We start from the raw sequence: 13513 nt of genomic DNA, 5'->3' as shown, positions 1-13513 counted from the left end.
ACGTCTCCCCTACAGTGGACAAGGCTCCCTCTTCCTCCCACTCCAAGTAAACCGGATGCTAACCCCCGGGCTGGGGTGAGTGGACGTGAAAACCCTGTTCCTTCCAGGCCCCCAAAGCAAGCGCAGAGCTATGGAGGTTTCCAAGGCTTTTTACTACTGAACACGTTTTGATGAATACTTAAGTTGCTGGTGTAGGGAAAAACAATGTGTAGGGCTCCAGGTTAATTATTCAACCCTAAATCTACAGAATTCTGAGGGACTCAAATGAGAATGCATTTGAAAGTACTTTGTAATTAGTGTGTTATACAAATCATAGTGCTGCATTTTTAAATGTAATCTAAATAACTGCCTTTACAAATCCTGGAATGAGGTAAGAAAATCAAAGCCATCACTGAACAAAGTTTACTCTTATTTTCCCTCTTTTCTACCAACTAGAACATCCCTTTTCTCTCCTCTTTAACAACTAAACCCATCCATAATCTGAACATAGGATATGGTGAGAAGCAAGGTAGCGTGGTCCCAGACAAGGACAGGCTGAGAGGCTAAGAAAGCAGGTAGGTCCACGTCAAACAGACTTCTACAAATAAACAAGGGCAGGGAGGGGGGGTGCTGAGTTTCCATGACTCGTCAGTTATGATATGTTCGTTGCTCTACTGAAGTGGCTGGACATTTGAAAGCTGTATATCTAAACAATTTAGAGTTGTATCAATTGGGGGTCATCTTGAATTTTATCAAGTTTCCTAACAGGTCCACTGACAAAAATTCCTCGATGCCTAAATGCGAAATACAATGTCATATGTGCTTGTGATTACTAAATTCTATAACAAGTTTCCAAGGTGTGAGTCATATTTTGGATTATTTTCTATTTCACAAAATTTGTTATAACAAATAGCACTATAAAAGTGAAACATTTCTTAGGCTATAAAACAAACTTAACCTTGGCTGGGGATAGGTGTGGTTCTGGCATAAGGGACAGAAGGAGAGATTCATTCTTTCATTATATTCTATCATGGATTTGTTACAAGTCTATACTACCTTTCTGATGCACTGTTGACAGACATTAGGATACACAAGTTGCTCATTTCAATTTGGCCGTCAAAAATACAGGGTGAGAAAAACAATACTATGGGATTGATGTGAACTCTAACAAATTCATAACAACTTCTTATAACTGTAAGAAGTGTGCACTGAGTACCTGTCTGGTTACATTATGCCCATAATAGTTTCTTTACAAATGGACTGGATATTCATATAGATCTTTTATTGAGAATATACTTTTGAAAGAGTTCAATTCTTTTTGAACAGGCCTATATTATTCAAAACTATGTTACTGGCCAGTCTTCAAAAAGAAATGGTTCTTCACCTAAAATCCACCAAAGACATGCATTTGGAAATTCTTTTATCATTCATCAGAAAATAAATTTTGGTGCTAACTTCAATTTCTGATTGGAAACAAATGTATGAAAAGACAGAATGTGTAAATTAACATAGAACCTAAAACTCAAAGTAGGCCATAATCAAATTTTAAGGAAAAGTAATTTATTTCCATTTTTTATTGTTACTCTACTTAACATATTTTAAAATCTGCCTATCGAATGACTACTATATTTGATAAAATTGAACTTGCGTTCACAAGTTGATTTGATTAAAGTAAGAATAAGCCTCTCAAAATCTTAATTACAAGTACTGGCTGTTACCTGGTTCTTACATCTAACTTGCATCTGTTGATGACACAGGACAACTCGAAGAGAACTGGGAACCATCCCCTCACCCACACCCTGTCTTCAGGTGCCACATTCATGTCGTCGCTTGTGTATTCCTTGAAAGCCTTCAAGAAGAAACGTAGGTTTATTAAAGGCAAAACATAATACCTATACATTAAGCATATTATTTCTCCAAAATTTTTTTTAACACTTTACTAATCAAAAGTGAGCAATTTGATAACTTAAAAAAAGATGGAGATTACAACTGCCTATAGAGCACTGGACTAGAACCAAAAGTTGCTTTCAGCTTCAACTCCATCACCAGCTTCCTGCATTATTCAGGTTTCCATTTTTATCATTTAAATGGTTATTACATCCTGCAGCCATGCCACCACACTGGGGAGGGGTGAAGATCGAACGAGTAGATGTACGTAAGAAGAACTAGATACCCCACAGGTCCATGTCAGTACGTAGTAAAAGTCTATGAAGCATCACTGCTCCTCATGATAGTTACACAGACAGATTCAGATATGCAAGTCAAAGTTGGCAGCCAGGTTGCCAATTCAACCTTTTACTTCAGTGCTTAAGCCTACACTCATCCACAGTCAACTTTAGTATATTAAGGTAATGGCTAAAAACACAGGCTTGGGTTCAAATCCTAGGTCTCCTTTACTATCCCCCGCACGCAGGGGCACATTTTTAACTTCTTTGTGCCTCAGATTCCTTATCTACATGGGGCTATAACACACAACCTATCCCATAAAGCTGTTATGGAATATTAAACAAGTTAATACACGTGAAACACTCAGAAAAATACCTGACATCTTCAACAAATGTAACCATAACTCAGATAATTTTGAAAAATAAATACTTCATATCCCTTCAATTCCCAAATAAACTTGGATCTCTGACTGGAAATAAATGCTCAGTAACATTTTGTTTACTAAATGATGCTATACCTGAGGTCTATCAGACACATATTTTGCACAATGGCGAATAAGTCGAATTGCTTCCATACTTGTGTCTGGGAAAGCTGCATTGCATGCAAATTCAGACAAACATTTCACTGCATCCTGGAAAGAATCAATGGTTGCTGGAAAGTGTTTTTCAAACACAAGGGCTATACGGGAGAAAAACACATAAATATAATTATCAATTTTCAGCTTTTCTTAATTATACCTCAAATACACCAACCTCTAGATGTAATGGATATTTCTTAAAGATTAAGGGTTTAAATGTCCAACAGACATCGGTTCCAACGTCTGTCCTGACCAGTTACTTGACTGCCTTGAGTAGTAGAAACAGGGAAACAGGCCTGTGTTTTGTTTACACTATAAACCCAGCACCTAATAGAGTGGCTGGTACACAGTAGATACAAAATCAACGGATGTTGAGTGAATATTCAAAATTACATTTAATCTCTCTGTATCTGAGTTTCTTAATCTATAAAATGGCGATAATAATATGCACAGGATAGTGGTAAGCACTAAATAAAATGTAAGTAAAGTGCTTAGCACTGTACTTAATTTATTTAATTCAAGCAAGCACTCAATAAATGACAGCTATGATGATGTCATCATTCTTGATGTTGATGATGACGACATCATTATCTTCTAGAGAGGCTTAATTAAGATCCTTAGTATTTTATTCTTCTTTAAAGTCAAAGGAGGCTGTGTAGTGCAGTGGTGAAAAACAAATGCTGTGCTTTAAGACTCTCTGGCTTTGCATCTCAACGCCATCACTCACTAGTTTTGTGCCTTTAGACAAATTACTTAACCTCACTGGGTCTGAGTTTCCTTATCTATTAAAAAAAAAAAGAGAGAATAATAAAGATGTTTATCTCATACAGTTACTGTGAAGATTGAAGAAAATGCATGCAAAGTGCTTATAGTGCTTGCCATATAGTAAACATTCGATAAATGTTAACTATAATATTATAATAATGATAACACTGTCATTATTTACTCTGCTTCTGTAGGCAAAACTTGGAAAACTTAAAGCCCATGACAAGCCCATAATCTTATACTTGAATTATCTTCTGAACACATTAAAGTTTTGTTTTCTTTAACTTGAACAGAGCTTAGAGAATACTCACTGACAATATGCCCCGTTGTTTGGAATGCAAGTTCAACTATGCTTTCATCTTGATCGGATGCTGCTAGATGAAATACAGAGAAAATGTTCTTCCATCCAGACCGAATGTTAGCAGCTTGAGAATTAACCATTTGTGCTATACACCGTACAACCATATCTCGAATTGTTGGAGACCTAAAATAATAATACAATTGCTTGGATAAAACTCATCAGGTTTCTTTCCTTTTCTTTGGTTTTTCCCCCTACTGTGGAAAATAAGGTATTTTTCTGATATTAACAATTCAACAAATATAATACCTGTTCCGTTTCATTATATGTTCAAAAGGTCTTAAGAAATCCTTCTGGAATCTGAAATTAGCAAGCTCCCCTTTCTCTAAGAACTTCATTGACAACTGCCTCAAGGAGTCTACTGCAAAAATAGCTACATCTTCATTAGGATTACAGCCAACCTGTAATGGCAACAGAAATATAGGGTGCTAATATCAGCAGTGAAACTTGCTAATTCTTTATTTTTTATTTTAGAAAAAATATATAATTAATAGCATAGATAGGTAAATTCAAAGATTCTCCATAAAGGCACTAAGTGTGCTAACAATTTTTCTCAACAAGAAGAACATATTTTAACTAAATTCTTAAAACCTAGAGCAATTATTTCTAAAAGAAAAAACAGGACTCAAAGGGTTTTCTAAATCTAATTACAAAAATGTAATAAAAAAACTGCTTGGAAAGGAAAAAGGTCTCAATTAGATCATGATAAGGAAATTTTAAACAACAAAAAATTACAAATTAAGCAAATCCTATAATTACTCAAATACCTTATTAAAATGATCTCCAATAACTTCCCAAATTCGAGACCACTGCAATCTTATTCTTCCCATGTTGTAATATGATATTTCTACTATTTTTTGTAGACTAAACATTCTTGGATGTGTAGTGGAAAGTAATTCATCCATAGACACAGCACAGAGCCAACGGACAAAATCCACTATAATATAAATAGATTAACATTTTTAAAACTTAACTTTGAAGTGTTTTAAGCCAAAAAATCAGTTTTTAAGTGGAGTAAATGTACATACTTACCAATAGCATTTCCATCTAGCCTTGTGGACCCTGTAAATATTCTAAAGAAAAAAACATAATTCAAAAACTTGTAATGTCTCACTTCTGATACATCAATTCAAAAGTAAGTGGCCTGGGGTACGAGCTACTTTTATCTGTTTTAAGGGAACCAAAAATCAGGTAATCAAATGAATATTTTTATCATGTATGTTAGTAACAAGTATAGCTTGGATGTTCCTCCCTCCCTCCTTTGTACCGAATGATATATTAGAGTACAAATACATTGTTGTAATTTTATTAGTAAATTTATTAACACTAGGAAAGGTATCTTATGAGAGTCTTAGAATAAGAAAAATGTTAAGTTGTAAAACTAATAACTGGCATACACAAAACAAGATTTTTTAATTTTCCTGAGTATTTACTCACATTAAACATGTTTTAAAATGAAAACTTCTACTTTATTTTTACAAGCAATGTGCATTTGATTAAAAAACTCATTTATGTTAAATTACAAATGATTAATAGAACCTTGCAAATAGTCTCCAACAGTTTAACCAACAAGTGGCTAACCCGCTTTCCTTACAGAATTCAAATGGTTAGAGCTAAGCTATGCTGTCCAGCTTTGCCCTGCCTTCTTCACTGAGCTCTTTTACTGTGTTTCAAAGTTTCGTAAAAGATTTCAGCATAAACATATTAGTCCTCTTATTTTAAAGTCTGAATTTTTATCCATGTTCTGAGTTTGTAACCAAGGGTTCGATCTGACTTCCAGGATGAACTGATATTCCGTAATTTAAAATGTACATCATAGTATTTGTACGATAAAAAGGAAACCTCAAAGGCAGGAGCAGGTCAAATATCAAACTTAGAAATAACAGTCATCATAGTAACAGTAATAGCTACCAACAATCACAAGGTGGATACTATCCTAAGTGCTTTATATATATCCACTCACATAATAATCACAAACACCACGAGGTGTGTATATACTATTATATTCCCAATTTTATCAACATAGAAACTGAGGCACAAAGATATTTAATAACTTTCTGAAAGTCACAGAACCAGTAAGCGTTAGAGACAAGATTCAAACCAGGACAGGCAGACTCCAGAGTCCACCCTCTCAACTATTTTGCTATACTGCTTCACACTTACCTGAACAAAACGTAATTTAAACATTTAAAATACATTCTAGCTTTTTCCTACTACCACTATCTAAAAATTCTGGGTATATCACGATGTTTCAACCTCAGTGTCCTTGAAGGTCTATGCATCCTGGCAAGGAGTAACAAAAACAAGATAGGAAAAATGGCTTAAAAACTGACAGTGCAATAACTCAGAATCTGATCTCCTGCTAAAGGGGTATCTTGAGATTTCCTATATTGCTCTTATCAGTAGAACAAAACAACAATTCAAAAATCTGACTGAAAACACAAGCTGGGAGAAAAAGTAAGAGTAATGGGGCCCCACTGAATCCACTGGTTAGACTGGATCCAGAAATTTAAAATATACAAAGCCTACAAACCTCTCACATGAACAAAAATGAGATTCGCTAGACTATGCATTATGAATGTCATTAAGCTGTTTCTCAAACTAGAGGTATTCTCATGGAAGGCAATGGCTATAAAAACCATACCACAAAGAAGGTCAAAACTAAACAGTACAGGGGAAACAACAGGAAAAGGAACAAAAGAAATGAGAAAGCTTTTTTTCTTTTTTTTAACTGAGAAGGAAGCAAATGACAAAGTATATAGGAGTAAAGAACAGAAGCAGAGGTGGCGATTATATGCAACTCCAGGGGAAAGCAGCAATGAATCCTCTAAATGTGGTGAGATGGTGAAGAACAAAGGCACCAAGAACAGAGACGATCATCAGCAAACAGGTTCTGTAGACTCAGGAGACAGTGGAACGTAGGTGGAGCGTGCATCCTGGGAAAGGGCATTTAAACTCCCACTCACTTTGGTAGCCTCTGAGGGGTCACTCTATTTCTAGTAACGCTCCACTAAAGATAAGCCATATGGTGGAGCACAGCAGTCTGTGGAGGCATTTAAAGTTAAACCTTAATATACTAAGGCAGGAGAACAGAGCTGTGTTTCACAGAATCATCTATGAAATGGATTCTACATGCCATGTATGAAAAGCAGAGAACAGAAGCATGAGAATCTTGTGTGTTAATATTAAAAGACATTCCCTGAAAAGTACGAGTAGGAAAAAAAAATTGATAGATTACTGAATTCATTCACATTATGATAGCAATTAACAATGCAAAAAAAAAAAAAGATAAAACTTGCAGATTCTGGATCAAATAAACTTTTAGCTGTATGCAACATACAGGCAGACTAAATTACTGTGTATTTAAAGTTTTCATAGTGAAAATATCAAAGGTAGCATTTACTGCTTAGACCCAAATGAAAGATGTTTACGAGCAAACACAGTTGGGGAGGAGCTGTCCATATTTTCTGACAGGTGACAGAATATCCAAAGCATGGGATGGGCCAGTATAAAGCTAGATCTGGTGTGCTTAGAAAACAGTAATAAAAATAGAAACTATGGTACTAAGTAACTGGTTTTTAACTTTCAGGGGTAAATCATTTCTGGACAAAATCCACCCCTGCAAAGTTTAGTAATACTTATGAAGTATCTGGTTTAACAATGCCTAGCAAATGTTTCCCTAGCAAATCCTAGAGGATCAGGTACTCCAGATTAAAGTGCCCTATATTCTCCTAAATTCTAATAGTACAGGATTCCAAATACAAAAGTGAAGATAATCAGAAAATTTTACCATTTTAAAGCTTTTGATGGAACCACATATATTTCTCCATTGATTAAGAAACAGAAGCTACATATAATTAAGCAAAGAAAAATTATTTTATTTTCCATATTTAGCTCCTATACTTGTCACAACAGATTATTCAGAACAATAGGCCTAAGGACAGAAAAATGACTTTTTTTGCTGGACAAGTACAGAACTTTCCAGGATGATGCCTGACAATATTCTCACCACTCTCTTGAATACCAGGGATATCTCACTGAATTAGCTTATAGACTAGAATCAGAATATTACAAATAAAAATAAACTCAGATACTCAGAAAGGAATTCAGAAGAAATTTAACAAGGAAGTGATATGTACCACATAAGAATAAAATAATCTTATAACAAATCAAAGAGGTAACTTTTAATGCTTTCACTATAAAGTAAAATTTAAATATTGAGGTCTTGTATAAAATTGGACATTGAATTTATGTTGTGGAAGTATCTGGTGATGATGAGTTTGAGACAATGAAGTACTAACAGAATTTGTGCCAAGACTCCTCTGAAACAGCACACATTCTTAAAATGGAGAGGCATATCATTTGTTCAAATGAGTGACATGTCTCCCTGTAATAAACAGTGCACAGCTGGATAAATCAGAACTGGCTTTGGTCATATAAAATATATTATGGAAACAGACTGTTGCCTGTATAGATTCTCATAATGACAGTGAAGATGATTTTCTGGATGGCTAGAAAACCATTTGAAAGATATCTATCCTAGCAGTAGAAGGGCAGATATTACAGTGCTCTGGAGCTGTACATGCAGGCAGAAAGGCAGAGAGGTTGAACACACTCAGAGGTATGCTGCCTGAGTGTATATCTCGGTGCCACTCCTCCAAATTCTCTACTAATGAAAGGGTTATGGTAATAATCAAGACAAGATTAGCCGGGTTGTGAGAATGAGCAAATTATCTAATTCCCCTCGTCTCAGTTTCCTCATTTGTAAATTGAGGACAATAATAATACTTATTTCATAGGTTGCTGAAAGGATAAAATGAAGTAACACATGGAAAGCACTTCGTGTTTTTTCTGTTTGTTTTAGAGTGAATCAGTTATACATATACATATATCCAACCCTTTATTAGATCCCCTTCCCAGAAAGCACCTTGAAAAGTGCCAAGCAGCACATGTTAAGCCTTTGAGTTATATAGTAGGTATAAGATGATACACAATCTTTTTTCAACCTTCACAAGAGAAAGGCAAATTACCTCCTTCCCTTAAAAAAAAAAAAAGGAAAGCAAGTGGACATTGGACATGAAGAATTCTTTTCAAGGAAAAAGTTCCAGGGAGTATTGCCAGGGCCAGTAGCAAATGAACACTCTAGTTCTGTCTATACTTAGAGCAACAAGTTTTTATCTAAAGCAAAGTAAAATAATGGATCAGCATGAGTCTCTAAGCACCAAAAAAAATTATAGTACATATTGTATTTTTGAAAGTTTCCATCAGAAGTGTTAAAAAAAAATTTAAACATCAGTGTTGTAAAATGTTAAGTTTCAATTATTTGGGCATCCATCTGGAAAAAGCTCATCTTCAAAAAAAAAAAAAAACAACACACTAGATATTGTTTTACACACTGGGAATTTTTAAAATCTAGAATAAACTAAATATTCTATAGTAAAATAAACCATAGTATAGATTTTCTTTTAGAAAACAAACTAAAAATGAGGAATATCTGGTAATGTATATAATATACAAATTCTGAAATCCTATTCAAAGAAGTTTATAATGAGAATTGCCAGCAAACCCCTTCCTTTCACCCATAATGCAATCCTACATCATACACTCAAAAAGACAAATTATACTCTATTTTCAAATAGGGATAATAAGGGGAGTACATTTTCTATAAAGGAAATTTTAAAAAAATAAAGGAAAAAAATAACCGTGTTTTTTCTCATCAAGGTTACAATTTCCCTAATGCCCACTAATGTCTATCACTTAAATTTTCATACTGTTTATCTCCTTCCTATATTCTATGATTTGAAAGCAAAATTATAGGTACTTCATCATTTAAATCACAGCATATCACAATACAGTCTTATATTACTTAAGAGAAGATGTCCTGGCAATAACGTTTCTCTTTTAACTAACGAGCGGATACACCTAAGTGCTACAGGATTACAACAGTGTCCCTCTGAGAAGGGAGTAAAGCAAGCGCCTTACCTATCTACGGCGACGACGACACTCTGAGAACTGGTCTCTCCAATGGATTCCTGAATACTTGCTATCTGTTTCCAGTCCACATTTCCTCCCACTGCCACACAGCAAAGAGAGGCATTTCAGTTTGAAAAGGATTCAGCGGAAGAGCGCACTTTCAGTTCTAAGACACATTTCTGAAATCAGTTATTTTCCTAATGAAAGAAATCAAGCTTTGGGGGAGCGATTCTTTTGGTATCAGTGACCATTTATCAAGGCCAAAGGTGCTTATTGAGCTATATACTAAGTGGTATACAGACATGGTTAAAGACACCAACTGTGTTTGCAAAGGTCACACAAATCAGGGGCACTGAGAATTTTGATCACAAAATTAATGACATTAGGAATAATTTCCCTCACTGTTTAAGAAACACAGCACTAACCCCAGTTCCAAAGATATCTACTAAGGAGGATTCCCAATTCCATGTATCGATAATTAGATCTCCCCTGTAATGCACTCTCCAGTCCCATTTACAAATGCTTACTGGAAATTCTACCAGTATGTTGTAATATCCTCTTATTCAAAAGAATCACGCATCTTTTCCCCCAACATTGGTTCCATGTGTTAGGTAGCAAAACAACAATTCCCCCAGTTTTCAAACTCTTAACCTTACAATCATCTTTGATATCCTTCCCTTCCTCCACTTTCACTAAATCTTTCTTTTGGGCTGTTTTTCATATGATTCACTCATTTTTCATTCCTACTCGGTTTAGACCATCGTAATTTCAGGCCCAGATTACTATTACTATATATAACAGTTTCCTCACTGCTTTCCCTCCCTTTTGCTAATTTTTCCCCTCTTCAATCTCTCCTTTCTTCTCCTGGAGATTAATTTTCCTAAATCATCACCTTCATTTTGCTTACTATTACTTTCAGGACAAAGTATAAACTTTTCAGCCTAGCGCTTAAGGCAGTTCCCTTCAACATTCTTGCCAATACCTGTCTCTATTCAGGCCATCCCACAACTACCTAAAATTTATCTACCAAGACCCAAATTTGAGTTCTCAATCCCCTCCACTGTTTCACCTTCCTCTGTAAGTATTTAAGTTTATACTTAAATACTGCTCAAATCAGAATTTCTTCCATTTAGTTTCTTATTTAAATTACTTTAGGTGTGTCACTATTGCCTTCTCAGCCAGATAAAAAGTTCCAAGACTAGGAACCAAATCATACACTTTCTTTGTATTCCTCTACTCAATATTAAGTCCAAAGCAGATGCTCAACAAATACTTGTTGACTCCATTGACTAGACAGTCAATAAATGACTTTTTGAATGCAAACATAATAGACGATGTTATTTAAACCAGCTGAACCTAAATTCTATTCCAGGAACTGAACAAGAACAAAGGGAAAAGAATGTGATCCCTGTCCTACAGAGTTAACAATTTACAAAGAGAGACAGACTTACAAACAACTTTAATACAATATAACAATTACTTCATGACTGAAATGAACTAATTACATATAACACAAGTGTTGTTAAATAGAACTAATTTTGATAGGGGAAGGGAGAATGCGGGTGTTAGCTCATGGAAAGGCTTCACATGATAAAATATTAATTCAAGTTAGGCCTAAAAGGATGATCATGTGGGAAAGAAGGAAGAAAAAGCAATTCAGGAAGAAGGAGCAGCATATATAAAGTAATGGAACTATGCATGTGCAGGTCATGTTTCAACATACTTGGGTGAAGCCATAATGGAGGATGAGCCTGGCAGGGGACAATGAAGGAGAGAAAGACGAGCAGTAGGAGATGAAGCTGGAAAAACAGACTAGAAATAGAATGTGAAGAACCTTGACTGCCACGTTTAATGCACTACTTTTGAAAACAGGGAACCATTAGACCTTTTAGAAGACTGACATGATCCAATCTATTTTCTGAAAAATAATTCTGGTAATATCTGTAGAACACAGTGAAACAGGCAGAGCTATTGGAGCCATGGAGACAAATTAAGAGTCTATTTCTATAACACAAGTGAACAAGGATGAAAGCCTGAAATAAGTGACAGAGAACTGGGGTGGCAGGGAAATATCGTGTCAAGCCACACCTGAGGTATGTAGCACATTACAGGAATTTAATGAAGAAAAATCTGTGAGAAAAAATAATGCCAGTCACCACATAACTTCGTGTGTCAACTGAATGTCCTTCCTATAGAGATTTCTATACCTTTTATATTTAAATATTGATATAATAATTTGTAATCATTAATAATAAACCTACTTAAAGAATATTTAAAATCCCTAACAATCCAAGAACCAATTTCATAAATATATAAAATCTTTCAAACATCTGTATAACAGTAACAGGCTAATAATTTCAGTTTTACCAAAGAAATTATTCAAAAGCACAAATATTTAGGTTAACTAAGAACAAAGATGTAGGTGCTGTGATATTCACGTAAGATTTATATGACCAACCAATTGAAATTTTAAACTTTAATATATACCATAAAAGAACAGTATGCATATAATTCAAACCTAATAATCATATGCTATATATTCTTTTCTTTCTTTTTTTTATAAATTTATTTATTTATTTTTGGCTGTGTTGCATCTTCGTTGCTGCGCCCGGGCTTTCTCTAGTTGTGGCGATCGGGGGCTACTCTTCGTTGCGGTGCACGGGCTTCTCATTGCAGTGGCTTCTCTTGTTGCGGAGCACGGGCTCTAGGTGCACAGGCTTCAGTAGTTGTGGCACATGGGCTCAGCAGTTGTGGCTCGCGGGCTCCAGAGCACAGGCTCAGTAGTTGTGGCGCAGGGGCTTAGTTGCTCCGTGGCACGTGGGATCTTCCCGGGCCAGGGCTCGAACCCGTGTCCCCTGCACTGGCAGGCAGATTCTTAACCACTGTGCCACCAGGGAAGTCCCATGCTGTGTATTCTTAATAACTAAAAGTTTCATGTTTCCAAAGAGTGAAAGTACAGGTTTGTATCACAGCAGTAAGAAAGTCAGATAAACATACACTCAGCCCTATTAACTTGGTTACATGAATATTTGGAGTATGGATGCTGTTAATAAAGGAGAATATTAATTTATTTTTTAAAAAACATATTATATACAGACTAAACCAGCTCAGCCATCTGTACCACATCCTCTTCTAGCTTCAGTTCTGACCACAGCGTCCTGAAGAAAGGTGACAGGGCACAGCTGGAAGGGTGGGCATCTGCCACACTGGGCGAGCCAGGAACTAACCACTGAGGTAAGCTGAAGGGAGGGCTCTGCCCAACAGGGGCCGTGTCAACAGAGCGGCTCCCTCGAGGACACAGATGAAGACCTGAGAGACCTGGTCACTTTGCAGTGAGAGGAGAACGCAGCAGGCTGAAAAGAGAAGTGGACGACACAGGAGGAAGCCTATACAGAGCATGAGCGAGGTGGAAGAGTACGGCTGGTCGCCTGAGTGGCTTGGAAGCTTGGAATTTCTATCTCATTTCCAGATTCCAAGTGTACATTCTAATATAAATTCCCTTTTCCTGAAGGGAGAAGACGGCTCATCCCATCTCCTTGCAACCTAAGCAGCACAGCAGCACAGAGATCAAATTAATTTTAATTCATTTCCAAGTATACCACTAAGCATTACCAGCGATTATTATTTCTCTTGCTTTACTAACACTGATAGAAGATAAAATATTCCACTGGTATATTATTTTTAGTTACTTGCCA

At 35.8% G+C, this 13513-nt stretch overlaps 1 protein-coding gene across 3 annotated transcripts in view; it reads right to left on the bottom strand.

Annotated features, from left to right (window-relative positions):
• The window catches only part of ARFGEF1 (ADP ribosylation factor guanine nucleotide exchange factor 1), a 151433-nt gene that overhangs the window by 19549 nt on the left and 118371 nt on the right, over positions 1-13513 (bottom strand). For all 3 annotated transcript variants that reach the window (XM_036830408.1, XM_036830409.1, XM_036830407.1), the window contains exons 23-29: positions 9828-9918; positions 4878-4918; positions 4613-4782; positions 4095-4246; positions 3799-3971; positions 2663-2823; positions 1698-1828 (exon numbers count right to left, since the gene is read on the bottom strand). In XM_036830408.1, coding sequence (XP_036686303.1) covers positions 1698-1828; positions 2663-2823; positions 3799-3971; positions 4095-4246; positions 4613-4782; positions 4878-4918; positions 9828-9918 — 919 coding nt within the window. The remainder of the gene's footprint in view (positions 1-1697; positions 1829-2662; positions 2824-3798; positions 3972-4094; positions 4247-4612; positions 4783-4877; positions 4919-9827; positions 9919-13513) is intronic.

This window comes from Balaenoptera musculus, chromosome 17 (genome assembly GCF_009873245.2).
Source record: "Balaenoptera musculus isolate JJ_BM4_2016_0621 chromosome 17, mBalMus1.pri.v3, whole genome shotgun sequence".
Classification (NCBI taxonomy): domain Eukaryota; kingdom Metazoa; phylum Chordata; class Mammalia; order Artiodactyla; family Balaenopteridae; genus Balaenoptera; species Balaenoptera musculus.
This window is presented reverse-complemented; position numbering and strand designations above follow the sequence as displayed.